General features: G+C 39.8%; 1 protein-coding gene across 5 annotated transcripts in view; it reads right to left on the bottom strand.

Annotated features, from left to right (window-relative positions):
* Positions 1-25,208, bottom strand: part of rapgef4a (Rap guanine nucleotide exchange factor 4a) — a 112,770-nt gene extending 87,562 nt beyond the window's left edge. For 4 of the 5 annotated variants that reach the window (XR_009655381.1, XM_060930013.1, XM_060930014.1 and 1 more), the window contains exons 1-4: positions 25,022-25,208; positions 6,513-6,655; positions 6,236-6,324; positions 3,071-3,217 (exon numbers count right to left, since the gene is read on the bottom strand). Coding sequence is in view for 4 of the 5 variants with exons in the window: in XM_060930013.1 (XP_060785996.1) it covers positions 3,071-3,217; positions 6,236-6,324; positions 6,513-6,655; positions 25,022-25,104 (462 nt within the window). In the remaining variant the exon portion in view is untranslated. The remainder of the gene's footprint in view (positions 1-3,070; positions 3,218-6,235; positions 6,325-6,512; positions 6,656-25,021) is intronic. The other variant, XM_060930015.1, reaches the window with a different exon arrangement.
* Positions 25,209-27,146: the final 1,938 nt, after the last annotated feature.

The raw sequence follows: 27,146 nt of genomic DNA, 5'->3' as shown, positions 1-27,146 counted from the left end.
ACCATATCCACTACCAGACTCTCTAACTAGACCATTCTTCTTTGTATATTACAATGAAGGATAATTTAAGCTCATCAAAATCGCCATTGCAAACTTCACAAAATCAGACTGTCCCTTCATACTTCGCCCAGTCTAATGCCCGACCTCGCCAACACACCACTGAACGTATATGTGCAAGCACTAAAATTGCACATGGTATAAATCTGAAAGGTCTGTGCTTCGCCTCACATCAGACAGAAGCTTGAGTGCTGCTGGTACTCTTCCTAACTTACATTCCCTGTTGTTCACAGCATTACAAAACAACGGTCCATAGCAACCTGCTGTCTGACCTACAACACCAAGAGAGTGGCACAGTCTCCATAGAGAGACAGCTTCCTGTCCCAGAGGAAGTAGTATGATGGACTCACTCTCTCAACTCTCAGTCTCAGCACTTCCCTCCAGGCCCATATCCAGCCCTGGGCCTGGCCCAAAGCTTTAGGAAACGCTTCTTGAGAAACTGTTTTCCTCACATTACTGTGTTTTTAAGAATTAAAGGCTTTTATGTCAAGGTAGGAGGAAAGCAAGGTACACTACCAGTCAAATGTTTAAGGAGATTTTCAGTGTAAGATTTGGTTTTCAGTAACTTCTGCGAAACCTTTAAGCTTTGTGAAAGATTTATAAAAAGGAGAGAGGCAGGAGTGCATGCAATGAAACAGAGTATGCAGTTCCTGGTTTTAATCAAGTTATTCTGGGAGGAGTTTAATTATATTATTAGTGAGCGAGACAGAAAGAGGTGTCCAAGCAGCACCACAAATCTCTGGTACATCCAGCAAGAAAAACTACAGTGTCTCTTAAAAATGTCTGGTTCATTCATATAAAAAGTGTGTGCAGCAGTGTGTGTGTTATATATATATATATATATATATATATATATATATATATATATATATATATATATATATATATGAGTGATTCCACGCTTATAGGTACTGAAATGGGGACATGAACTTATTCACCTAAAACCATTTCTTTTTTTACCATCAGGTCACAAAACATGTAATCTTTAATGAATGATATGTTAAAAGATAACTTTAATTTTCTGAGATGTAATAAAAACATATTTATATGCCAAAGTCAAGCCTATGGGTTCCAAAATGATGTCTGTTACATTACTTCTGTTACGATTGTCCATCTCGCGTCTGTTACAAATTAATTACAATCTAGCTATATACCATGTTAATCTTATTGAAAGAATGTGTATGTTTATTCTACTACACATGTTTATTAATTATATTTGCTAAAACATCACCTTCCTATGTTTCAAAAAGTAATTCTACATTGTTAAAATTGAGAATATATATGTCCACAGCACTTCTGTTACGTTCTGACTTTGGCATATAAATATGTTTTTATTATATCTCAGAAAATTAAAGTTATCTTTTAACATATTCATTAAAGATGACATGTTTTGTGACCTGATGGTAAAAAAAAGAAATGGTTTTAGGTGAATTTTTAAAAATAAGTTCATGTCCCCATTTCAGTACCCATAAGCGTGGAATCACTCATATATATATATATATATATATATATATATATATATATATATATATATATATATATATATATATATAAAATCTTAAACATATCTTCCTTTGCATTTTGTTGTGGATTCTGTATGAAGTACTTAATCAAGATATATATATATATATATATATATATATATATATATATATATATATATATATATATATATGTGTGTGTGTGTGTGTGTGTGTGTATATCAAGGAAGTTTTATTTTAATGCATTTTATTAACCCCCTCTGGGCTGTTAGCCACTAATGGTTCTTTTTACTACCTTCATATTGTAGCTCACTATTTAATGTTTTTACGCAGTCTGTGTTTTTTTTTAATTATTATTTTTTTTCTCACTGTTGCATTACTACCGTTTTATGTTTGGTTTTAATAAAAAAAAAAAAAGCCACATTCATGTGTAACACTTATTTCCAATTTATGAGTCATTCCCAAAGAGTAGTGAATTTTTACGTGGCTGTAAACTAGATTTTAATGTTCATTTAACAGTTTAAAGTACTTGAGCACTGTCGACTCCTGCATCCTCATATGTTCTGGAGGTTTCATTGTTTTTCATTAGACAAATATTTGCACATGATATTGTATTTTGTTTTGTTTTTTATAATGCACCTGTTAGTGTTTAAATTATTTATAGCCCTAATAAAGACGTTTGGTTTCTTTGTGTGCATCCCTTATTAAAAATGTACATGTGAAAATACATTTCAGCGTAAATGGTGAGTTTTCTATTCCCATCAATGCAAACATCAGTACAACCTGTTGCAATACTCTGCATATTTATTAACACTGGAGGATGCTACAAGAATGAATGAATGAGAATAGTTGACATATTGTGCCAAAATTATGAAGTATAGGAGTGTTTCTTTTACAAAACACTCCCCTCTGCTGGTCAGCACTACAACAAACACAGCAAAGCAAAGAAAAAAAAAATCTTCCAGCAATATGCCTTTGCACCAAAACACACTATTTACTTGTGTAAATTGAACCCAGTCTCTACACATGCATACATGATGTACAGCAGGGGTTCTCAAACCGTGTGCAGCCAAAGGCCTCTGCTCTTTAACTTTTAAATTATTTTCACTTTCCCTTCAGTATAGATTTACTTTATGGAAATAATCCAACTGTTCAAATACTTGACTCATTACTTAAATGTGTACAATGAAAATCTGGCTATTTATTTGAAGCCTTTTTATTCTTGAACTTTCCATTCATTGAACACATTAGATCCAAAATAACATTACTTATAGGCTTACATTACAAATTCATATAAAGAATTACAAAAACTCAATAATAAATATAATAAATAGCTTTGATAACAGTGGGTTGAGATTTCCAAAACTATAATGAAATTAAAACAAATTGCACAACGCTGCACAAACCCTGGCGGCCCCCCAGAACCCACTTATAGAACCAGTGATGTAGAGTATCTCACATCTGAACAACCTGCATAACAACATATTAGAATGTATTTACATAGCAGTGTAACTCAGTGAGGGCTCTCTTACCTCCCACAGGCTTCTGAACTCCCTCTGCTCGATGCGCAGCAGCTCACTGAACTCTCGGGTTACAATCGTGGCGTGACGCGGTGTATTGTCCAAAACAGACTCCCCAAATGCTGTGCCGATGCCCAGTGTGCAAATGGTAACTGCATCCTTAAAGGGATGTAGAGCAGGAAGGAACACAGCCTGCATGAGTAAACACTTAAAGGCCATCAGAAAAAAAAAAGTCTGGCTCCAGCCTCCTTTCCAGACAGAAGGCAATCTCTTAAATCACTGTACTGTCTTAGATTAAGGTTAAAAAGGTTAAAGTGCTGCTTAATCAGCAATGAGGAGGGAGAGAGAGAGAGAGAGAGAGAGAGAGAGAGAGAGAGAGATGGAAAGAGTGTGAGTCTTGGCAAACAAACAAACAAACATGAAGGCGTTAACTATTTCTGGTTGGAAGTATCAATACAGTTTGTATCTTCTCTCAGGAATGGAGCTGTATCTATTTCTGTGATTGCTTTTCCTGAAAAACATGTGGCTTAAAGTGCAAACATTTTCAAAATCTACATTTTTATACATGAGACAAAGGGCAGATTGTAGAACTATAGCTCAAGCATATGGAATGAGAGACGTTCACATTTCATGGAGCTTGAGAGACACAAAGGTCTAACAAACCTTGGTGTTAAGTGGGCTATAATCCAATGCGATACTGACCAAACTGTCAATAAATACCAGATCCACTTTATAATGTCTATTATTCTATCCACATTCACTGGATATGAGCAATCGTGCACTATGATTGGCTACTCTACTACTAGGCTATCAGCTCATATACCGTGAGTCGAGAAAAACAAAATGGTGGAGCGTGTTGCTGAACCAGCCAAGGACGAAATAAAAACTCTACTCAAAAACAAAACTCCAAAAATTGTTATCAAGTATTTAAAAGAAACAGAAATAGCTAAAAGGATATAGTTTTTTTTCCTCAATATCTCCTGTTCCACACTCCAGCCCATTCAGTGGCGGTAGTGCTCCTTTAAGTTGGTTTGCCAACCGCCAAAAAACCCTAAAGAAGAAGAAAACCTCCAAAAATATATATTTTTAAAAAAGGCAACAAAATATGGAATAAAAGTATCTAATGGTGGGCGGCACGGTGGTGTAGTGGTTAGCGCTGTCGCCTCACAGCAAGAAGGTCCGGGTTCGAGCCCCAGGGCCGGCGAGGGCCTTTCTGTGTGGAGTTTGCATGTTCTCCCCGTGTCCACGTGGGTTTCCTCCGGGTGCTCCGGTTTCCCCCACAGTCCAAAGACATGCAGGTTAGGTTAACTGGTGACTCTAAATTGACCGTAGGTGCGAGTGTGAATGGTTGTCTATGTGTCAGCCCTGTGATAACCTGGCGACTTGTCCAGGGTGTACCCCACCTCTCGCCCGTAGTCAGCTGGGATAGGCTCCAGCTTGCCTGCGACCCTGTAGAACAGGATAAAGTGGCTAGAGATAATGAGATGAGTATCTAATGGTTAGAACATATCTTTTTTATTTTTCAAGAATTATTATTGTAGTATTTTTCACAAATTGCTACTGTCAGTTCACCGGTTTGTTTACATTCTAAGTAGAAATTATTTTGTCGGATGTTTTGCACTTAAAGCATATTCCATTTGCATAATTTTTGCAACAACTTAGAGAAGTCTCTCATTAGTTTAGCACAGGAACGTCTACACAGCTGCTTTACATGCACGTTTTAAAGTGGGCGTTTTTATTTATCGAATTTGCCAAAAATAAATATAAGAATACTCTGTTTCTCAAAATCCAGTGAATGTGGATAGAATAAAGGGACATTCCACCGAATGGGTGCCATTTGCTTGTTGTACCACTCCCAAATTAAACTTAATTTGTTATATCTTTTCAACACTGATTATAATAACACACATATTTAACTATTCAAAATGTGTATTGGTCAACCTCAGGCTACGTTATTTATTTTTTTTACAAGGTTTGGAAGTCAAAGATGGCTGCATACTCTTTATATGAGTAACAGGACTGAAAGTAACAGGACTGAGTTTTTAGCCTAGGATTAGCTAATACATGGAATTAAGCCACATGGCGTCATCGCTAATAGCATGACCACACTTAGCACATTCTAGTGATTTACCAAAAATCTGTATTTTTTAAAATAAACAAATATTATCTAAGAAATAATTTAAGTAACAGGACAGTATGTTGACATTGACCTTATCAGTCAAAGTTAAAAAATCATCAAATATACAGAAAAGTAAATGAGAGAACTAACTTTTGGTCTTCCCATGGCCTTCAGAAGACACAACTGATGTAACTTCCCATTGAGCATGTGATTTATAGAATGTTCCAAATTTGTCAGATGGGGTAATATGTTTGGGTAACAGGACTGAGTGAAAACCCAGGGACACGACTAAAATGTGTATTTTAACTAAGATATTGTGGATTTCTTATGAAAAAAATATATTTAAACCATGGATAGGATATGGAGTCACACAACAGTGCAAAAGAAATAATGTTTCTGAAGGATTTTAATCATAATATTTCATAGTTAAGTATAAAGTTAGAGTCCGGGGACAGGTAACACATGCTATTTTTCAGTGTTTTAGGTAGTTTTTATTAATCCTTACAATTATATATCTTAAATTTGAAATCAGATCAATGTGCAGGACATTCTGCATAATAAGGAAATGTATTTTAAAGTACATTTTTATGTGCATTTATACATATAATTTTCTAGGGACGGAAATGGCACCGATTCCTTGGAATGGCTCTAAAACAGTTACTCCACTCAATCTTGTCGTACATGGCTTATAGCCAACTCGGTGCTATGCGCCTCGCTGGCTATCAGCTCATGTACGACTCAATTTTGTGGAATAATTGTTAAGTATATCAAAACAGGAAGAGGAAAAAAATCACTCTCTGTATGCGTAATCATAATGTTAAATCATCATATCATTAACATCATAACATACTGACGTTATTATAATGTGATTGGCTTTTTAATTTCACATACAAGATCAAAAAATACATCATTTTTAAGAATATATATTTTAGAGGAGCACAGTGTGCAGCTCTTATAAGGCAGGAAAAAAGATTCAAGCATTATATGTAAAAGATGTCTAAGAGGACGGTTATTCCTCACAATACACATTGAAGAGCAGAAAATGGGCAACGTTTTACCTGATGGTTGGCAGTTTCAGAGACTTTAACATCAAGCGAGCCAGACAGGACAGCGTACCAACTAGTGCCGATATCACCCTGTCGGTACACTACAGCACAGCGTGCAAAGTGAATAGACAACAGAGTTAAGAGTCATGATAGTCAAGACAAGCATCTTCTTGTTTCTTTTCTCTTGCTTGTAACTTCTAGTAGAATAGAAGCATTTTGTGACTGCGTGGTTGCATGTGCTTGAGTCTATGGATATGTTTACTATGTCTGTATGTGTGGTATGACCTACATGTGATGCCTTTTTCCAAGCACTCATAGTAGCCACATAGACAGATCTGCTGTAGCATGGCAGGGTGGAACTTCTCAAAAGCTTTCACACGCTTCAGACGAGCCATGATAATGTCCACATCTTCCCCAGAGCGCTCCTCTGGTCTACACAACACAAGAAAATATAATATGATGCAATCATTATTCATTGTTATTATTATATCGAACATAATACATCAACACTGACTTATTTATTGTATTGACATTCCATATTTTACTGATATAGTATATACACATTATAATGTGTTAAACTAATCCGCATGTCTTTGGACTGGTGGAGGAAACCTGAGCACCCGGAGGAAACCCGCACAGGCATGAGAACACGCAAACTCTACAAGGAAAGGCCCCGCTCGGCCACAAAGTTCGAACTCAAAACCTTCTTGCTGTGCGGTGACAGTGATGATCACTGCACTGCTGTAGTTCAAGTTCAAGTACTTTGTCATTGTTAAGGCACAACGAAATTTCTTTTGTGCTGGTCCCAAAGGTGCAAAAAGTTAAGGTGCAAAATATTAAGACAGACAAAAAAAACCCCTGAGAGCTAAGAAAGGTGATAAGTAATTAAATATAATATACAGTGCCATGCAAAAGTTTGGGCACCCTTGCTGAAAATGTCTGTTACTGTGAATAGTTAAGTGAGCAGAAGATGAACTGATCACCAAAAGGCATAAAGGTAAAGATGAGACATTTCTTTTCAGTGTTTTCTGCAAGATTTGTGTATTATCTTTGTTTTGTACAATTGGAGAGTGAAAAAAGAAAAGGAACACCATGCGAAAGTTTGGGCACCCCAATACATTTGAGTTCTCAGGTAACTTTTACCAAGGTTCCAGACTTTAATTAGCTTATTGAGCTGTGGCTTGTTCAAATTCTTCGTTAGGAAAGGTCAGATGATGCAGATTTCAAAGCTGTATAAATTCTTTGACTCCTCAAACTTATCCCTAAAATCAACAGCCATGGGCTCCTCTAAGCAACTCCCTCGCATTCTGAATAATAAAATAATTGATGCTCACAAAGCAGGAGAAGGCTACAAGAGCGTAGCAAAGTGTTTTCAGGTAGCCGTTTCCTCAGATTGTAATGTTATTAAGAAATGGCAGTTAACAGAAACCGTGGAGATCAAGGTGAGGTCTGGAAGATGAAGAAAACTTTCTGAAAGAACTGCTCGTTGGATTGCTAGAAAGGCAAATAAAAAGCCCTGTTTGATTGCAAAAGACCTTCAGAAAGATTTAGCAGACCCTGGAGTGGTGGTGCACTGTTCTACTATGCAGCGACACCTGAACAAATACGACCTTGATGGGAGAGTCATCAGAAGAAAACCTTTCCTGCATCCTAGCCACAAAATTCAGCGTCTGAAGTTTGCAAATGAACATCTAAATAAGCCTGATGCATTTTGGAAACAAGCCCTGTGAACTGATGAAATCAAAATAGAACTTTTTGGCCGCAAGGCAAGGCAAGGCAAGTTTATTTATATAGCGCATTTCATACACAGTGGCAGTTCAATGTGCTTTACAGAGGTAAAAGCAAAACAGTAAACAATAGAAAATAAAATTACATAAAATAAAGGGGGAAGAAGAGAGAAAAAAAACAAGAATTAAACAATAGTAGAAATAAAATAATAAAATGAAGTAAAAGTTCAGTAAAAAACAGCAGAATAAAATAGAATAAAAGTTAAGTAAAGTTTAAAACATGCAGAGACTGTAAAAGTTACGTAAAGTTTAAAACATGTAAAGATGATGATATTTATCAGTTAGCAGAAAGCATCTGAGAACAGCTTGGTCTTTAATCTAGATTTAAAGCTGCCTACAGCAGGAGTATTTTTGATGTCCTCTGGCAGTTGGTTCCATAGCTGTACTGCATAGTAGCTAAAAGCTGCTTCACCATATCCTGTTGTTTTAACAACAGGTTTTACCAGTAAATTTTGCTGCTGCGATCTGGTAGATCTGATTGGGTTAGGCCGCTGCAACATATCAGAGAGGTAATTGGGCCCTGTACCATTTAGAGATTTGTACACCAGCAGCAATGCTTTAAAGTCAATTCTGTAGCTTACTGGAAGCCAGTGAAGGGACCTTAGAATTGGAGTAATGTGCTCTGTTCTTTTTGTTCATGTGAGAACCCTAGCCGCAGCATTTTGAACCAGCTGAAGTCGTTTGATGGTCTTTTTTGGTAGGCCTGTGAAAAGGCCATTGCAGTAATCAACCCTACTAGTAGATGAACCCTACTTTCCACAATGTGCAAAGGTATGTTTGGAGAAAAAAGGGTGCCAAATTCCAGGAAAAGAACACCTCTCCAACTCTGAAGCATGGGTGTAGATCGATCATGCTTTGGGGTTGTGTTGCAGCCAATGGCACAGGGCACATTTCACTGGTTGAGGGAAGCATGGATTCGAATAAATACCAGCAAACTATGGAAGCAAACATCACACCATCTGTAAAAAAGTTGAAGTTAAAAAGAGGATGGGTCCTACAATAAGACGATGATCCAAAACACACCTCCAAATCTACAATGGAACACCTCAAGAGGCACAAGCTGAAGGTTTTGCCCTGGCCCTCACAGTCCCCTGACCTAAACATCATTGAAAATCTGTGTAGAGATCTCAAAAGAGCAGTGCATGCAAGACAGCCCAAGACACTTGCAGAACTGGAAGTCTTTTGCAAGGATGAATGCACGAAAATCCCCCAGGTAAGAACTGAAAGATTATTAGCTGGCTACAAAAAGTGTTTACAAGCTGTGATACTTGCCAAAGGGAGTGTTACTAAGTACTGACTATGTCAGGTGCCCAAACTTTTGCTTCAGGTCCTTTTCATTTTTTGGTATTTTATGCCTGTAAATGATGGAAATAAAAATGTAATCTTTTTTTTAGATAGGACAGTGTAGAGAGACAGGAAATGAGCAGGAGAGAGAGACGGGGAGGGATCAGGAAATGACTTTGGGTCGGTATCGAACCCGGGTCCCCGGATTTATGGCATGGTGCCTTAGCCATCTGAGCCATGACACCCCCATAAAAATGTAATCTTGCGGAAAATATTAAAGAAATGTGTCATCTTTACCTTTATGCCTTTTGGTGTTCAGTTTATCTTCCGCTCACTTAACTATTCACAGTAACAGACATTTTCAGCAAGGGTGCCCAAACTTTTGCATGCCACTGTATATGAAATGAACATAAATACACTTAACAGAAACGATATGGAAATCAAGCAATATGTGCAGGTTGTGGCTTGAATATCATGTCATATCTCAGACTGTGGAGATGTCGCAGTTCAGTAAGTTTATTGCAGTTGGAAGGAAACTGTTTTTAAGTCTGTTGGTACATGTGCGTATAGATCTGAAGCGCCTGCCTAATGGGAGGAGCTTAAACAAGTGATGTGCGGGGTAATATAATATTTTTGGCCCTTCTGACACAGCGAGTGTTGTGTAGCAGATCCAGAGATGGCAACTCAGTGCCAACGATGTCCTGTGCCATTTACACAACACGCTGTAGGGCTTTTCTGGCAGCTTTGGTGCAGCTGCTGTACCAGGCGGTCATACAGTTTGTTAATATGCTTTCTATGGTGCACCTATAGAAATTGACCAGCAGCTTCTGGAGGAGGTTGACTCTCCTTAATCTCCTCAGAAAGTAGAGTCGTTGTTGTGCTTTGCCTACTACCACTGAGGTGCTATCAGTCCAGGAGAGGTCCTCCGTGATGGCCACTCCCAGAAACTGTACCGTCTGTCTCCATAATCACGATTCAAGAAAACACATGAATCAACATAAGATTAGCACAGTATAGCTGCCCACTGCTCTGGGTATGTGTGTGTGCTCATTGCTCACTTGTGTGTGCATGTGTGTGTTCACTGTTCCAGATGGGTTTAATACAGAGGAGGAATTTCGCTGTGCTTGAGTGAACATTGTGACAAATAAATCCTTCTTCTTCTTCAACAGTTTCCTGCTCTGAGCATTATACAGTAGTGTGTTCAGACCAAAAGCAGTGACAGCATCAAAGTGACTGGAAATCTTTTATTTTCTCTGTGAGCCAGTGTCTCCTGGCAGTGAGCAGCAGCATGACCGCTGGTGGTGAATCTTGAGTGGTAGGGCGTCAGAATAAAGTTGAAGTCCAGGAAACTTCATAGTAATGAGCTAAGACAGTGTGGCAGTAATCGGAATTTCGAGGTGGTCTGCTCTAGAGAATACTAGAAAACACAACCATGTGAATTTTGGTTCCATGCAAATCGTTCTCAAGTAGAATGGAAGAGAAATTAATACTTGTGGTGGCAGGTTTCCCCCTTATTTATGATGTGTCCTTGCTTGCATATAGAAACATTAACTAAAAAAAAAAATTCCCACCCCTGAAACATATCACAAACTGTGGGTGTTTCAAGTGAGTTGGTGAAGTGCACAATATATTTGTGAAAACAGAAGGGAATTACTTTTACTGACTCTTTTATTTTACTTTATTTTATTTTAATTTTTTTGTTTGTTTGTTTTTGGGCAACAATGCAAAAACAAATTAAAACAAAAAAAATCAACCCGGTCTCCCAAATGGCATTGTTAACCAATTTTTAATTTTTTTTAAATAGTTGTCTCATCTCTCGCCGCTTTATCCTGTTCTACAGGGTCGCAGGCAAGCTGGAGCCTATCCCAGCTGACTACGGGCAAAAGACAGGGTACACCCTGGACAAATCGCCAGGTCATCACAGGGCTGACACATAGACAACCATTCACACTCACTTTAGAATTAACCTGCATGTCTTTGGACTGTGGGGGAAAACGGAGCACCCGGAGGAAACCCACGCAGACAACATGCAAACCCCGCACAGAAAGGCCCTCGCCAGCCACGGGGCTCGAACCCGGACCTTCTTGCTGTGAGGCGACAGCGCTAACCACTACACCACCGTGCTACCTTAAATAGCTGTATTTTTTATTATTTTATTAAGATATAACATACATATTGAGATGTTTGTCTTTGCTCTGTGAGCCTTGTAAATAAACTTTGCAAGATGAAGCATTCTGAACAACCATGTAGCCAACTATTCCATCTACATCACAGAGCGTCCACAAACTTACCAACGTCATTGACAGGGCAGCCAGAGCGAATTTTGATGCTCTGGCCGCATCTGGTGTGAACATACAGTTAGTCTGCAATATCTCAGCTTTTATAAATAGTTATGAGAAGAGCCATCAAAAAGAGTTTGTTTTCCAAAATAAACCTCAAAAATACATGTCTGATTCTGTTCTTTATGCTTATGGCACTGGAGGTGGGAGACGAGATTATAAATATTTGATTGACCTCTGGCTGTTCATTTAACCTATGGGAACTGATTCAGATATCTTCAAAACAAAATAGTTAAATTTTTTGACACAACAATATGGGTTTATATTATAGCAGGTGGTGGCACGGTGGTGTAGTGGTTAGCGCTGTCGCCTCACAGCAAGAAGGTCCGGGTTCGAGCCCCGTGGCCGGCGAGGGCCTTTCTGTGTGGAGTTTGCATGTTCTCCCCGTGTCCGCGTGGGTTTCCTCCGGGTGCACCGGTTTCCCCCACAGTCCAAAGACATGCAGGTTAGGTTAACTGGTGACTCTAAATTGACCGTAGGTGTGAATGGTTGTGTGTCTATGTGTCAGCCCTGTGATGACCTGGCGACTTGTCCAGGGTGTACCCCGCCTTTCGCCCGTAGTCAGCTGGGATAGGCTCCAGCTTGCCTGCGACCCTGTAGAACAGGATAAAGCGGCTAGAGATAATGAGATGAGATGAGAAGATATGGATCATGAGACAGAGCTCTCTTTTATAGCTAAATCAGAGAAAAGTGTGTGTGTGTGTGTGTGTGTGTGTGAGACGTTGAGCTCAATGAACTAATTATGTTGGATAGTTGCCTGTGAGTCTGGACCTGAATAGAGACAAGCTCTGAAATAGAGTAAAACCGTGGTCAGTAATGTCCAGTCATCCAATTATAACTTTCCAAGATCCTAGAACACACACAAAATACACATGTAGCTAAACACGGAAACCAAAAGAAAATAAAATATATTCAGGGATACATTTTTCCCACTTTTAAATCCGTATCAACCTTTTACACCTTAAAACCTCAGCTTATTCTTCCGTTATTCACCTGAAAACATGTCATTCAGTAACTACTATAAAAGACACTGGCCACTATAATATAACCTCTTTTAACTCACAGTTCACTATTAAGTTAAAGACAGGTTTGCTGGCTCCACTGACCGATGGTGCTTGGCTGCAATGCATCCTGCATGCAGAATGAACAGATGACAAAAGAACACATGCACACACAAACAAAGTGTAATGTAATTACCATAGATCTTTAAAACTAATGTGCCGATATAAATCTGCCGCCTGGCTTTCACCAGAAAAATACTACAGAGGCAGTACTACAGGGCTGTTCTACCTGCAGTTTGTTGGAATATCAGGTATTATTCTATCCACATTCACTGGATATGAGCAATCGCACACTCTGATTGGCTACTCTACTACTAGGCTCATATATCAGCTCATATACGGTGCAGCGTTAGTCAAAATTATGTTAACACTTAAATGGTAGAAACCATTTATTCACAAAACATACATCATATGTGAAAGATGATTTACAGGACGGTCTCAACCTGTTTGCCATCATGTTCAATACACAAAAACCAGCAAGCAATAGTACCATTTAAAGCCTGGACACACATTTCGCAGGGAATAGATGATACCACAGTCCTTATTCTGTACTTGAGGTCATTGATATCACGAACTTTCCTGCTATACACGCACTCCTTCACCATACCCCATAACCAGAAATCACAGGGCGTCAAATCAGGGAAGTGTGGAGGCCACGGTAATGGTCCACCGCGACCTACCCATCGAAATGGAAACGTGTGGTCGAGATAAGCACGAACAGTACGGCCAAAATGCAGCAGTGTGCCACCCTGTTGGAAATACCCCGCCAATCAGATCTGTAGTGGAAGTTCATCAGTGGCGTACTGTTGCACCATCTGTAAGCAGACATCTGACATCACTGTTGGGGTGTCAAAAAAGTAGGGCCCAATTACGCCAGCAGCGGTCACGGTGCACCACACATTCAGGAGAAAAATAATCCATTAGTGTTAAGATAATTTTGACTAACCCTGTACAATACTGTGAGTAGAGAAAAACAAAATGGTGGAGTGTGTTACTGAACCAGCCGAGGAAGAAATAAAAACTCTACTCGAAAACAACACCCCCAAAAATATTTTTTAAAAAAGCAACAAAATATGGGAGGAAAGTACTTGAGGGTAAGAACGTATCTTTTTTTATAGCACTTTTCACAAAGTGCTACTGTCATTTTGCCAGTTTGTTTATATTCTAAGCGGAAATGATTGTCTCATCTCATTATCTCTAGCCACTTTATCCTGTTCTACAGGGTCACAGGCAAGCCAGAGCCTATCCCAGCTGACTACAGGCGAAAGGCGGGGTACACCCTGGACAAGTCGCCAGGTCATCACAGGGCTGACACATAGACAAACAACCATTCACACTCACATTCACACCTACGGTCAATTTAGAGTCACCAGTTAACCTAACCTGCATGTCTTTGGACTGTGGGGGAAACCGGAGCACCCGGAGGAAACCCACGCGGACAACATGCAAACTTCACATAGAAAGGCCCTCGCCGGCCACGGGGCTCGAACCCGGACCTTCTTGCTGTGAGGCGACAGCGCTAACCACTACACCACCGTGCCGCCCCGGAAATGATTGTGTCGGACATTTTGTATAAAGTTTTTATGTATCAAATTTGCAAAAAATAAAAATGCTCTGTTTCTCAAAATTCAGTGAATGTGGATAGAATAAAACAGTTATTCCACTCAATCTCATTGTACGTGGCTTATAGCCGACTCAGTGCTACGCGCCTCATCGGCTATCAGCTCATGTACGACTCAATTTTGTGGAATAACTCTTAAAGATTTTATCCCAAACTTATCAATCTGTGCTTGGACCAAATCAACTGCTAGCAAGGGCTGACAAACAGTACTCTAGTCTACATGGGTGAAGGGTTGCACGTTGTAAACAAAGCAGTCTGGAAGTGTATGGAATCAATTTTGTGCCAAAATGTTCATACAATACTTTTGAAATATCAAACAAAAACGACAAATCAAAATACAAAAAAAGAAAAAAGGTCAATTTTTTTAGACTGGCAAACAAATTATTCGTATAATCGTGCAAAATATCAGTCCATTACTCTTCAGAAACCTTTTATTTTTGTTCCGCGTCTTTCTCGGTTTTGTTTGATGTAATTTACTTTGGTTGCGATTCCAGCTTTCTCGTTTGCGCTCCCTGACTTTTTGCTTGCAGTTTTGGCACAAACTTCACGTGTGGGTGGGCTGTCCAGGAATGCATTCCCATTGGCTAACTTGTGTTTGACTGACAGCTACGCTCAGCCATTCCCCGGAGGCTGTTGCGGCCATCGGATTCTGGTGGACTGTTTGGCAAGTGACCGATCCATTGACGGTAAACAAGGATCGAGTGGACTTCAGTGGCAACTATGATATTGAATTAATTCAACAAAGTGTAAATTCAATATCATAGTCGCCACTGAAGTCCACTCAATCCTTGTTTACCATCAATGGATCGGTCACTCGTCAAACAGTCCGCCAGAATCCGAGTAGGGAATGGCTGAGCGTAGCTGTCAGTCAAACACAAGTTACCCAATGGGAATGCATTCCTGGACAGCCCACCCACACGTGAAGTTTGTGCCAAAACTGCAAGCAAAAAGTCAGGGAGCGCAAACGAGAAAGCTGGAATCGCAACCAAAATAAATTACGTCAAACAAAACTGAGAAAGACGCGGAACAAAAATAAAAGGGTTCTGAAGAGTGATAGACTGATATTTTGCACGATTACACGAATAATTTGTTTGCCAGTCTAAAAAAATTGACTTTTTTTTTCTTTTTTTGTATTTTGATTTGTCGTTTTTGTTTGATATTTCAAAAGTATTGTATGAACATTTTGGCACAAAATTGATTCCATAGAAGTGGGGAAACAAAGGCAGCAATCAGAAAAGTGCTACTGTTAAGTGGTGCCCAGTTCACCTATATAGCAAGCGTGGTCTTGGCCCAGAGCACAATTTAGGTGATCAGTACTCTAAAGTATTATGCTCTTTCTCTTAGCATTACAACTAAACAAACAGTATATTACAATTTCAACAGCTTAGAAAAAAAACAATAAGCAAATGTCAGCAGTCTTGACAATGAATAAACCTTGTGCCTTGAATGAGCAGCTCACAGGTGAATTACACCTGAGCAAACTGTCATCCTTTCATCTGTGTACGCAAGTGTGTTTGTTAAAGTGGAACTAAAGTCCCATTTACTATGCAAACACATCTGGCACAGTGCGTCAGGTCACCATGAACACCACATTGTAAACCTGAGCACAGAACAGCTTCCAGCCGTGTAACATGAATATAACATTAACAGACTCTGAACTCTTTGGGAAAAGTCAACTGGTTTACCCTTTTTTTTGCCTTCTGTCTATGCAGCTTTCAGCCATATTAGAACAATTTTGCTTTAAATCAACCCCCTCACCAACATCCTTGCAATTAGTAATTGGATGCATAGCACCATTTACTGTCTTGCAATTTATAATGTGAATGATCTCAGATACAGATAACGGTTGAGTAGCTACAGTACCACCCTTGGATAACTGACAGTGAATGCTTTGTCTTTGTTCTCAAATACATTAAAACTGAAATATATATATATATATATATATATATATATATATATATATATATATATATATATATATATATATATATATATATATATATATATACACACAGTGGTGCTTGAAAGTTTGTGAAGCCTTTAGAATTTTCTATATTTCTGCATAAATATGACCTAAAACATCATCAGGTTTTCACACAAGTCCTAAAAGTAGATAAAGAGAACCCAGTTTAAAAATGAGGCAAAAATATTATACTTGGTCATTTATTTATTGAGGGAAATGATCCAATATTACATATCTGTGAGTGGCAAAAGTATATGAACCTTTGCTTTCAGTATCTGGTGTGACCCCCTTGTGCAGCAATAACTGCAACTAAATGTTTCCGGTAACTGTTGATCAGTCCTGCACACCGGCTTGGAGGAATTTTAGCCCATTCCTCCATACAGAACAGCTTCAACTCTGGGATGTTGGTGGGTTTCCTCACATGAACTGCTCGCTTCAGGTCCTTCCACAACATTTCGATTGGATTAAGGTCAGGACTTTGACTTGGCCATTCCAAAACATGAACTTTATTCTTCTTTAACCATTCTTTGGTAGAACGACTTGTGTGCTTAGGGTCGTTGTCTTGCTGCATGACCCACCTTCTCTTGAGATTCAGTTCATGGACAGATGTCCTGATATTTTCCTTTAGAATTAGCTGGTATCATTCAGAAGTCATTGTTCCATCAGTGATGGCAAGCCGTCCTGGCCCAGATGCGGCAAAACAGGCCCCAACCATGATACTACCACCACCATGTTTCACAGATGGGATAAGGTTCTTATGCTGGAATGCAGTGTTTTCCTTTCTCCAAACATAACGCTTCTCATTTAAACCAAAACGTTCTATTTTGGTCTCATCCGTCCACAAAACATTTTTCCAATAGCCTTCTGGCTTGTCCACATGATTCCAAACTCTTTAGAGATGGTTTTGTAACCTTTTCCAGCCTGATGAGCATCAACAACACTTTTTCTGAGGTCCTCAGAAATCTCCTTTGTTCGTGCCATGATACACTTCCACAAACATGTGTTGTGAAGATCAGACTTTGATAGATCCCTGTTCTTTAAATAAAACAGGGTGCCCACTCACACCTGATTGTCATCCCATTGATTGAAAACACCTGACTCTAATTTCACCTTCAAATGAACTGCTAATCCTAGAGGTTCACATACTTTTGCCACTCACAGATATGTAATATTGGATCATTTTCCTCAATAAATAAATGACCAAGTATAATATTTTTTGTCTCATTTGCTTAACTGGGTTCTCTTTATCTACGTTTAGGACTTGTGTGAAAATCTGATGATGTTTTAGGTCATATTTATGCAGAAATATAGAAAATTCTAAAGGGTTCACGAACTTTCAAACAAATTACCTTTTTTTAATCTACCTTAAATTGTAACATCTGATGTATACTTTTATCCGATGAAATGAAGACATTTGAACTGAAAATTTGAATTGAATTGAGTCTTACTAAATGAAATGAAATAAAATATGGGAATTAGAGGTAGGGCTGGGCAATATGATGATATAATATCAATATCATGAGAACTTATGTCTCAGAAGGATTTTCTGTGGATAGTGTGATATCTTTTTTATACCTTTTTAATTGTTTTATTTTAAAAATAATAATAATTACAAACTGACCGAAAGCAACTGATGTTCAAATTTTGTTTTTAGTCTTTTATATTGTAAAATGTTAATATTTTTATAGACCTGCTTTCTCCCTTCCATTGTTAAATATTTGTTTGTTTGTTTGTTTGTTTGTTTGTTTGTTTGTTTGTTTGTAAATTTAAAAAATACAAATAAATACATTTTTGTAGGCATTAAATAAAACACTGAACATTTTAAATGCCACACTGTTGTATTGTTAGCAGTTTGTGAGCAATATGGTGATACATATCATGTATCATAGAAATGGCGTCTGTGATAATGTATTTTTGTCATATCGAACACCTCTACATGAAGGTAATGCAAATGTAATTGAAATTATGGCAGGCCTGCTGGTCATATTACATTCTTTTATGACACCCGACGATTCAATTGCTCTCCAGGCTGCTCACTTGGCCTATTTTAGGCAAAAAATGACTATATCTTAAAGCTGCAGTGCATAGGGTTTTTTTTTATTAAAACTTTTCTATTATTATTGGGTATTGAAAGAAAAAAGAATACCCTGATGTTTCTGAGCTGCTATGAATCACCTTGACACTCCTGTAATAGTAATTCTCAGTCAGAGGTGGTGGGTTGTATTTGGCTAGAAAGCAATGACTGGCAAAAGTCACAGCCAATCAGAATTGAGAGAGTGAGAGGCTCCAATATAATACTACATGAGGAAAAATGGATTCAGATATAATGGGGTTTTGACTTTTTTCTTGCTTGAACAGGTAAGGTATTTACAAACCCCATTTCCAGAAAAGTTGGGATATTTTCCAAAATGCAATAACAACAAAAATCTATGATTTGTTAATTCATGCGAACCATTATTTAACTGACAAAAGTACAATGAAAGGGTTTTCGGTAGTTTTACTGACCAACTTAATTGAATTTTGTAAATATAAATGAAGTTAGAATTTGATGCCTGCAACACACTCAAAAAAGTTGGGACAGAGGCATTATTACCACTGTGTTACATCACCTTTCCTTTTAATAAGACTTTTTAATCATATGGGAACTGAGGATACTAATTCTTGCAGTTTTGCAATTGGAAGTTTTGTCCATTCTTGCTTGATACAAGACTTCAACTGCTCAACAGTCTGAGGTTGTCAGTGTCTTATTTTCATCTTCATGATGCACCATACATTCTCAAGAGGAGACAGATATGGACTGGCAGCAGGCTAGTCAAGCACACGTACTCTGTGTCTATTAAGCCACACTGTTGTAGCACATGCAGAATGAGACCTGGTATTGCCCTACTCAAATAAGCATGGACTTCCCAGGAAGAGACATCACCCATGCCATGGGAACTTATGCACCCCCACACCATCACAGATGCTGGCTTTTGCACCTTTCTCTGATAACAAATCGGATGGTCGTGTTCACCAAGCTGAAATGTGGACTCATCTGACCATGGCACACATTTCCACTGTCTTTTGGTTCATCTGAGATGAGCTCGGGCCCGGGGAAATCGGCAGCGTTTCTGTATAAACTTGATGAATGGCTTCCTCCTTGCATAATACAGTTTCAGGTTGCATTTCTAGATGCAGCAGCAGACTGTGTGAAGTGACAACAGTTTTCCAAAGTTCTCTTGAGCCCATGTTGCTATATTTGTCACATTAGCATGACGGTTTCTCAGGCAGTGCTACCTGAGGGTTCGATGGTCACGCACATTCAACAGTGGTTTCTGACGTTGCCCTTTACAAACTGAGATGTCTTCGAATTCCCTGAAACTTTTCACAATATTATGTACTGTAGATTTTGAAAGACCTAAATTTTCTGCAATCTTGCACTGAGAAATGTACTTTTTGAACTGACAAACAATTCTTTTGAATCGACTAACAATTTTGACACAATGGGGTGAATCATGACCCATCTTTGCTTGCAAAGACTGAATCTTTGGTGCATGCTCCTTTTATACCCAATCATGTTACGCTTACCTGTTACCAATTAATGTGCTTATTGGGGAATTATCCAAAATGGTGTTACTTGGATATCCTATAAACATTTCAGTCTTATTTTGCCTCTGTCCAAACATTTTTTTGAATGTGTTGCAGGCATCAAATTCTCATCTCATCTCATTATCTCTAGCCGCTTTATCCTGTTCTACAGGGTCGCAGGCAAGCTGGAGCCTATCCCAGCTGACTACGGGTGAAAGGCGGGGTACGGGGGACCCTGGACAAGTCGCCAGGTCATCACAGGGCTGACACATAGACACAGACAACCATTCACACTCACATTCACACCTACGGTCAATTTAGAGTCACCAGTTAACCTAACCTGCATGTCTTTGGACTGCGGGGGAAACCGGAGCACCCGGAGGAAACCCACACGGACACGGGGAGAACATGCAAACTCCACAGAAAGGCCCTCTCGCCGGCCACGGGGCTCGAACCCGGACCTTCTTGCTGTGAGGCGACAGTGCTAACCACTACACCACCCTGCTGCCGGCATCAAATTCTAACCTCATTAAATACAAAAATACAATTAAGTTGGTCAGTAAAACTATTGAAAATATTTTCTTTGTGCTTTTGTCACTTAAATAAAGGTTCACGTGAATTTTAAAAAAAATCACAAATTTTTGTTTTTATTGCATTTTGGAAAATATCCCAATTTTTCTGGAAATGGGGTTTGTATTTGTTCTCTAATTTACTATGAACCTCTTCTTGGGGCATTCGTATTATTAGCCACTTTTAAGCTGTTTTAGCCAGTTAGCTAGTGATACCAAGGTGTGTTTGAGGAGTCATGTGTACTTCTGCATTTCAAGCTCAGTTAAATTAAGCAACAGCAAGATGATCAATATGTCTGTTCACTTTTGGTGTCTGTAATTTTGACAAATCTGTATTTATTTATTCTCTAAACTGGTTTAGCTGCTGCATTAATACACACAACTAGTGACTAACCAGAGCTTTTGTGTGTCTTCCTGTACTTCCAGATGTGCTACACTACTAAATAATACAGTACTACACCTACAGTGTCATTATTATTGATCCATCTCATTAAGTGCATACAATGCAGGGTTTTTTGTTTTTGTTTTTGTTTTGTAAGGCAGCCGCTTTTATGAATCCACACATTGGACAAGGACACAGAACAATGCATGTCAGAAAATGCTCCACATATAGCTTCCAATAGTATTTTTGCATTTTCTCCCCACAGAAAGAGTGAAATTCCAGCAATCTTATATCCTACAGCTTTAAACTATTCACAACATTTTTGTAAACATCTACCTCAGACACTAATGCAAGGACCAGATTACACAAATTCAGCCCAATTTCGACACAATTTTATTGTGGCTGACAAATATCCAGCATCAGGCCCAAACATGAACGGGCCTTGTAGTGTAACATAATCAAAGAACAGCAACACCACAACAAAAATATAGCATGTCAGAATTTTTTTTGTATTTTCTTGCCTAGTTTGACAATTCCGATAACATGTTCCTTGTCGTTCCTTCTGTAGCCATGATTGAAAATTTCTTCACCTGAGGAACGATGATAGGTTGGGGTCAAACTTGTAGTGGTGCCAATCTCCCAACCAAGACATGGCAAGAATAATCTGACGTAGTGATCATTGTGAAAGACAGAAAATATCATCTAGTCTGATCCCAGCATAAGCAGACAGCTGGGGTAGTCTATGCCACTACACTACCATTCAAAAGTTTTGGGTCACTTTGAAATGTCCTTATTTTTGAAAGAAAAGCACTGTTCTTTTCAATGAAGATCACTTTAAACTAATCAGAAATACACTCTATACATTGCTAATGTGGTAAATGACTATTCTAGCTGCAAATGTCTGGTTTTTGGTGCAATATCTCCATAGGTGTATAGAGGCCCATTTCCAGCAACTCTCACTCCAGTGTTCTAATGGTACAATGTGTTTGCTCATTGCCTCAGAAGGCTAATGGATGATTAGAAAACCCTTGTACAATCATGTTAGCACAGCTGAAAACAGTTGAGCTCTTTAGAGAAGCTATAAAACTGACCTTCCTTTGAGCAGATTGAGTTTCTGGAGCATCACATTTGTGGGGTCGATTAAATGCTCAAAATGGCCAGAAAAATGTCTTGCCTATATTTTCTATTCATTTTACAACTTATGGTGGTAAATAAAAGTGTGACTTTTCATGGAAAACACAAAATTGTCTGGGTGACCCCAAACTTTTGAACGGTAAGGTATATAGGGTAAAGCAGGGACACTTTGAACAAGTTTTCGGCTTTTGTAGACCGTGTTAAATTCTTTGCAAGTAGCATCACATTCATATTGCATTAGAGAGTATTTACTGTACAGTACCCTCTTACCATAACATTAGTTTCTCAGCTTGTCACATATATGTACTGGCCTTCAGACTTCAATTTTTCTGTCATTATTTTTTAAAGGGAGACATAGGACATTGAGGGAAGATATGGGGCATTATGTTGGGAGACTTGGGACAAAGTGGGGAGACATGGAATAAAAATAAAATACCTAGGCCTACATGTTTAATTTTTATTTATTATCAAAACTTGTAATATATGAACTATATGAATATACAATGCTGGTATAGCAATAGAAAAATGTCAGTTTACCCAAAACCAGATGAGACAAAACAGTTCCACTCTCAAGAAGGAATGAAATAAGCTTCATCCTCAAGCAAATACACGTGCACTTTTTTAACAAAATTTTTTTTTTAAAATTGCATTTCTAAACCACAAGAAAAAACCTGGCACATGAACTGTCCCAACTCTCCCCATCAGAGGTGGGTTTCCCAAAAACCTCTTAATGCTAAGAGCATCTTAACTTGGAGAGAGAGCATTCCCTGGGCTGCTTGCTCTACCATTTAACGATGATGTTTGTGCTGCGATGCTTTTGAGAAACTCGGTATTGGCCATTTTGAAAAAAATAAATAAAAAAATCCTTTAATGCTTTTCTCCAGAATTGAAGTTGAATAAATAATACTATATATGGTAACTCTAGGCTACATACTTTAATTCCTAACAAATCCTGAATTCACCAGCATACATTACACCATAGAATGGAGGTGGACTACAAAGTAGAAAATCCACACTTTGATTGACAAAAATATTGAACTGCACAGACCTTACCGCAGTGTCCAGCTTCCTGACTCCAAAGGAAGTAGGTTACTCTAAGAGGCAACATCTAACTTCTGATGTAATCTAAAACCTGACTGGTTGAAATGAATTTATGGGAATACAAACTGTCCCAAGTCTCCCTCGTCCTAAGTCTCCCCGCTCTCCCCTATTAACCCTGATTATGTGAGGGTTATCTCTACTTTTCATGTTGTCACCACTTGTGGTGTCACAATATCTTGTCTAATATATAGCTATCTAATAAAATTTAATCTACACTACTCCTGTCACTGGGGCGGCATGGTGGTGTAGTAGTTAGCGCTGTCGCCTCACAGCAAGAAGGTCCTGGGTTTGAGCCCAGTGGCTGACATGGGCCTTTCTCTGTGGAGTTTGCATGTTCTCCCCGTGTCTGCGTGGGTTTCCTCCGGGTGCTCCGGTTTCCACCAAAGACATGCAGGTTAGGCTAATTGGTGGATCTAAAGTGAATGTGAGTGTGAATGGTTGTCTGTGTCAGCCCTGCGATGACCTGGCGACTTGTCCAGGGTGTACCCTGCCTCTCGCCCATAGTCAGCTGGGATAGGCTCCAGCTTGCCTGAAGGACAGGATAAGCAGCTACAGATGATGGATGGATATATACTCCTGTCACTGTATTTTGCTAGAAAACTAGTAAACAAACATCCATTCAACATCTCATCTCATCTCATTATCTCTAGCCGCTTTATCCTGTTCTACAAGGTCGCAGGCAAGCTGGAGCCTATCCCAGCTGACTACGGGCAAAAGGCTGGGTACACCCTGGACAAGTCGCCAGGTCATCACAGGGCTGACACATAGACACCCATTCACACTCACATTCACACCTACGGTCAATTTAGAGTCACCAGTTAACCTAACTTGCATGTCTTTGGACTGTGGAGGAAACCGGAGCACCCGGAGGAAACCCACGCAGACACGGGGAGAACATGCAAACTCCACACAGAAAGGCCCACGGGGCTTGAACCCGGACCTTCTTGCTGTGAGGTGACAGCGCTAACCACCGTGCCGCCCCCAATCAAATATGATTTTTAGAAAACTGAGGAGACTCAGAAAATGTTTTGACTCTGTGCCCAGTGATCTGAGGAAGGGGTGAGGGCATCTGAGGCGTGGCTCTGCCTTATTCTCAACATCCTTGTGTGAAACTGCGCATATATTGATTTGCTCGAGGATAATACATCCATTAAAGCTGACCATGGATGGACTGGAGCTCATTAATTTGGCAGAAATGAGCTCTGCGTGCGCTATAAGCACATTAGGAAAGCTACAGTAATCGATAATCATGTAGTAGTAGTAATAATAATAATAATAATAACACAATAATGGTCTGTTTCTCAGGAATATATGATGGACAGGCAGCTTGTGAGGAACTGACCAGAGATAAAGTTTAAATGAGAGAGCTGATATTGAGAAATGAATACAGAGCCACATCCTTATGAGGCACTAAATAAAATGAGAGCAGAAAGAAACCTACAGACAGACTCGATCTATACCTTGTTGTACAGCTTGCACACACAGGGCAGGAACATGAATGAGTCTGCAGTATTACTGTCACTGCCACGCTGCCTCAGGTTCCATACATGTCCCTTTAAACATCACTTCCTGTTTGGGGTTTTATTCTCAGTAATATCCTAAACGCGAAAATATATCTTTGTTTAAAAATAAAACACCGAATGGAGCAGGAAAATGGGATGAAGGAAGGCTGAATTATGACTCGTAAGGTGTGCGACGTCGAGAGGTGTGAAGACGTGAGGGCTGCGACCGCATCCCCAACCCGACACATTGTTTCATTCCAGGCTTCCTCTGACACAAACATGGTTTCTGGATAAACACTGGGCTAGTGGGTCAACTGTTATGTTGTTTCTAATTATTATGATTCATGCATAGGCTAGTGAGTAACGTTAGCAGAGTAACATCACACACACACCGTGACAAAGCGTGAACACACGGGTGGAAAAGCACTGTGATAAAAAAAAAAATAATAATAATAATAATAAATGACACTGTAATTAATGCAGCTTACCGCTTGTCGAGGCAGGTTATCCATTCTGCAGATGCGGAGGAATGAGCAGAGGTGTGAGCTGCTACCATCTTTGGAGAGATCATGGAGAGACAGTTGGTGCTGTGGACTCACTCAATAACGGTTCGCTCTGTAGGCATCGCTTCAGTTAGCGCCCAAGTGCTGCACTGTCCTCCTCTCTCTTTCTCTCTCTCTCTCTCACACACACACACTTACACACATGTCTAGTCAGGAGAAATTCACTACTAGTCACTCCTTGTACGGTAGATACGCCCATAACCCATTTTATCAGCTGCATCCTCCAGGATAGACGTACATTTTTGCAGCTACAATTTTATTATAGACCATTTATTAGTCTACTACTGTATGCACGGCGGTGTAGTGGTTAGCACTGTTGCTTCACAGCAAGAAGGTCCAGGTTCGAGCCCCGTGGACAGCGAGGGCCTTTCTGTGCAGAGTTTGCATGGTGTCCGCGTGGGTTTCCTCCGGGTGCTCCGGTTTCCCCCGCAGTCCAAAGACATGCAGGTTAGGTTAACTGGTGACTCTAAATTGACCGTAGGTGTGAATGTGAATGGTTGTCTGTGTCTATGTGTCAGCCCTGTGATGACCTGGCGACTTGTCCAGGGTGTACCCCGCCTTTCGCCCGTAGTCAGCTGGGATAGGCTCCAGCTTGCCTGCGACCCTGTAGAACAGGATAAAGCGGCTACAGATAATGGATGGATTGTCATTTCACTGGGTTTCCTCCGGGTGCTCCGGTTTCCCCCGCAGTCCAAAGACATGCAGGTTAGGTTAATTGGTGGCTCTAAATTGACCGTAAGTGTGAATGGTTGTTTGTCTCTGTGTGTCAGCCCTGTGATAACCTGGCGACTTGTCCAGGGTGTACCCCGCCTCTCGCCCATAGTCAGCTGGGATAGGCTCCAGCTTGCCTGCGACCCTGTAGAACAGGATAAGCAGCTACAGATAATGGATGGATTGTCATTTCACTCCCATTCCAAGTCTGTCTCCTGCCATCCTCATATTTGAGGGTCAGCAATCCAAGAAGCTAGCTTCTTTGAGTTCTCTTGGGTGATTATAGCACATCAGAGAGAGTGTAGTGAAGATGCAAGGAGTAGACGTAAAGAAAGTTGGTGAATTCAACTACCTGGGGTCAACTGTGCAGGAAAATGGGGGCTACGATAGTGAGGTGAGAAAGAGAGTGCAGGCAGGGTGAAGCAGTTGGAGAAGGATTTCGGGAGTAATTTGTGATAGGAAATTTGTAATAGAGGAAATGAAGAGGCTGAATAAGGAATTCACCATCTGTTTTGTAGACTTTCGAAAGGCGTTTGACTCCATCACTAGAGACGCCATGTTTACCATTTTTCCCCTCTACGGTATCCCACAACCTATCGTTACTGTACATAAACATCAAGGCCACAGTTATAACATCAGACGGCGAAACACCATTCATTGGTATTGAAGCAGGAGTCCTTCAGGGTGATACCCTGGTGCCATTTCTTTTCATCATTGTGCTGGACTATATTCTTCACCTCTCAGTAGATACTATCAACAACAAGGGCCTACAAATCCATCCTATGCGTAGTCGGAGGCACCCTGCAAGGTATCTCACGGATCTTGACTTCACAGATGATCTCGCCTTGTTATCAGATCTTGTTGAGAATGCAGAATCCCTTCTACAGTCCCTTGAAAAGGTGGCAAAACTAGTGGGGCTACACTGTAACGAGAGTAAAACTGAGTACATCTCTACAACCATGAACTGTCACCTACGATCGCTGGCAGGTGCAACCATCAAGCAAGTCGAAGACTTCAGATACCTTGGGTCTTATATCGTGAACTCAGAAAGGGACACGAAGACCCATAAGGCATTAGCGTGGGCAGCTTGTAACCACATATGGAACTCTAGCCTGGCTAATGACCAGAAACTCAGCTTGTTTCACACGTTGATCAAGCCAGTCCTCCTCTACGGATCTGCGACATGGATGCTAACCATGCGTCAACAACAACGGCTAGATGGCGCATATACCAACTTGCTTTGACATGTCCAAAACATTCATTGGTCAGAGCATGCCACACGTGAGCGCATCTACGGAAACATTCCACCTATTTACCAGACAAAGCGATGCCTCCAATT

The sequence above is a fragment of the Neoarius graeffei genome, chromosome 9, assembly GCF_027579695.1.
Source record: "Neoarius graeffei isolate fNeoGra1 chromosome 9, fNeoGra1.pri, whole genome shotgun sequence".
NCBI lineage: Eukaryota > Metazoa > Chordata > Actinopteri > Siluriformes > Ariidae > Neoarius > Neoarius graeffei.
This window is presented reverse-complemented; position numbering and strand designations above follow the sequence as displayed.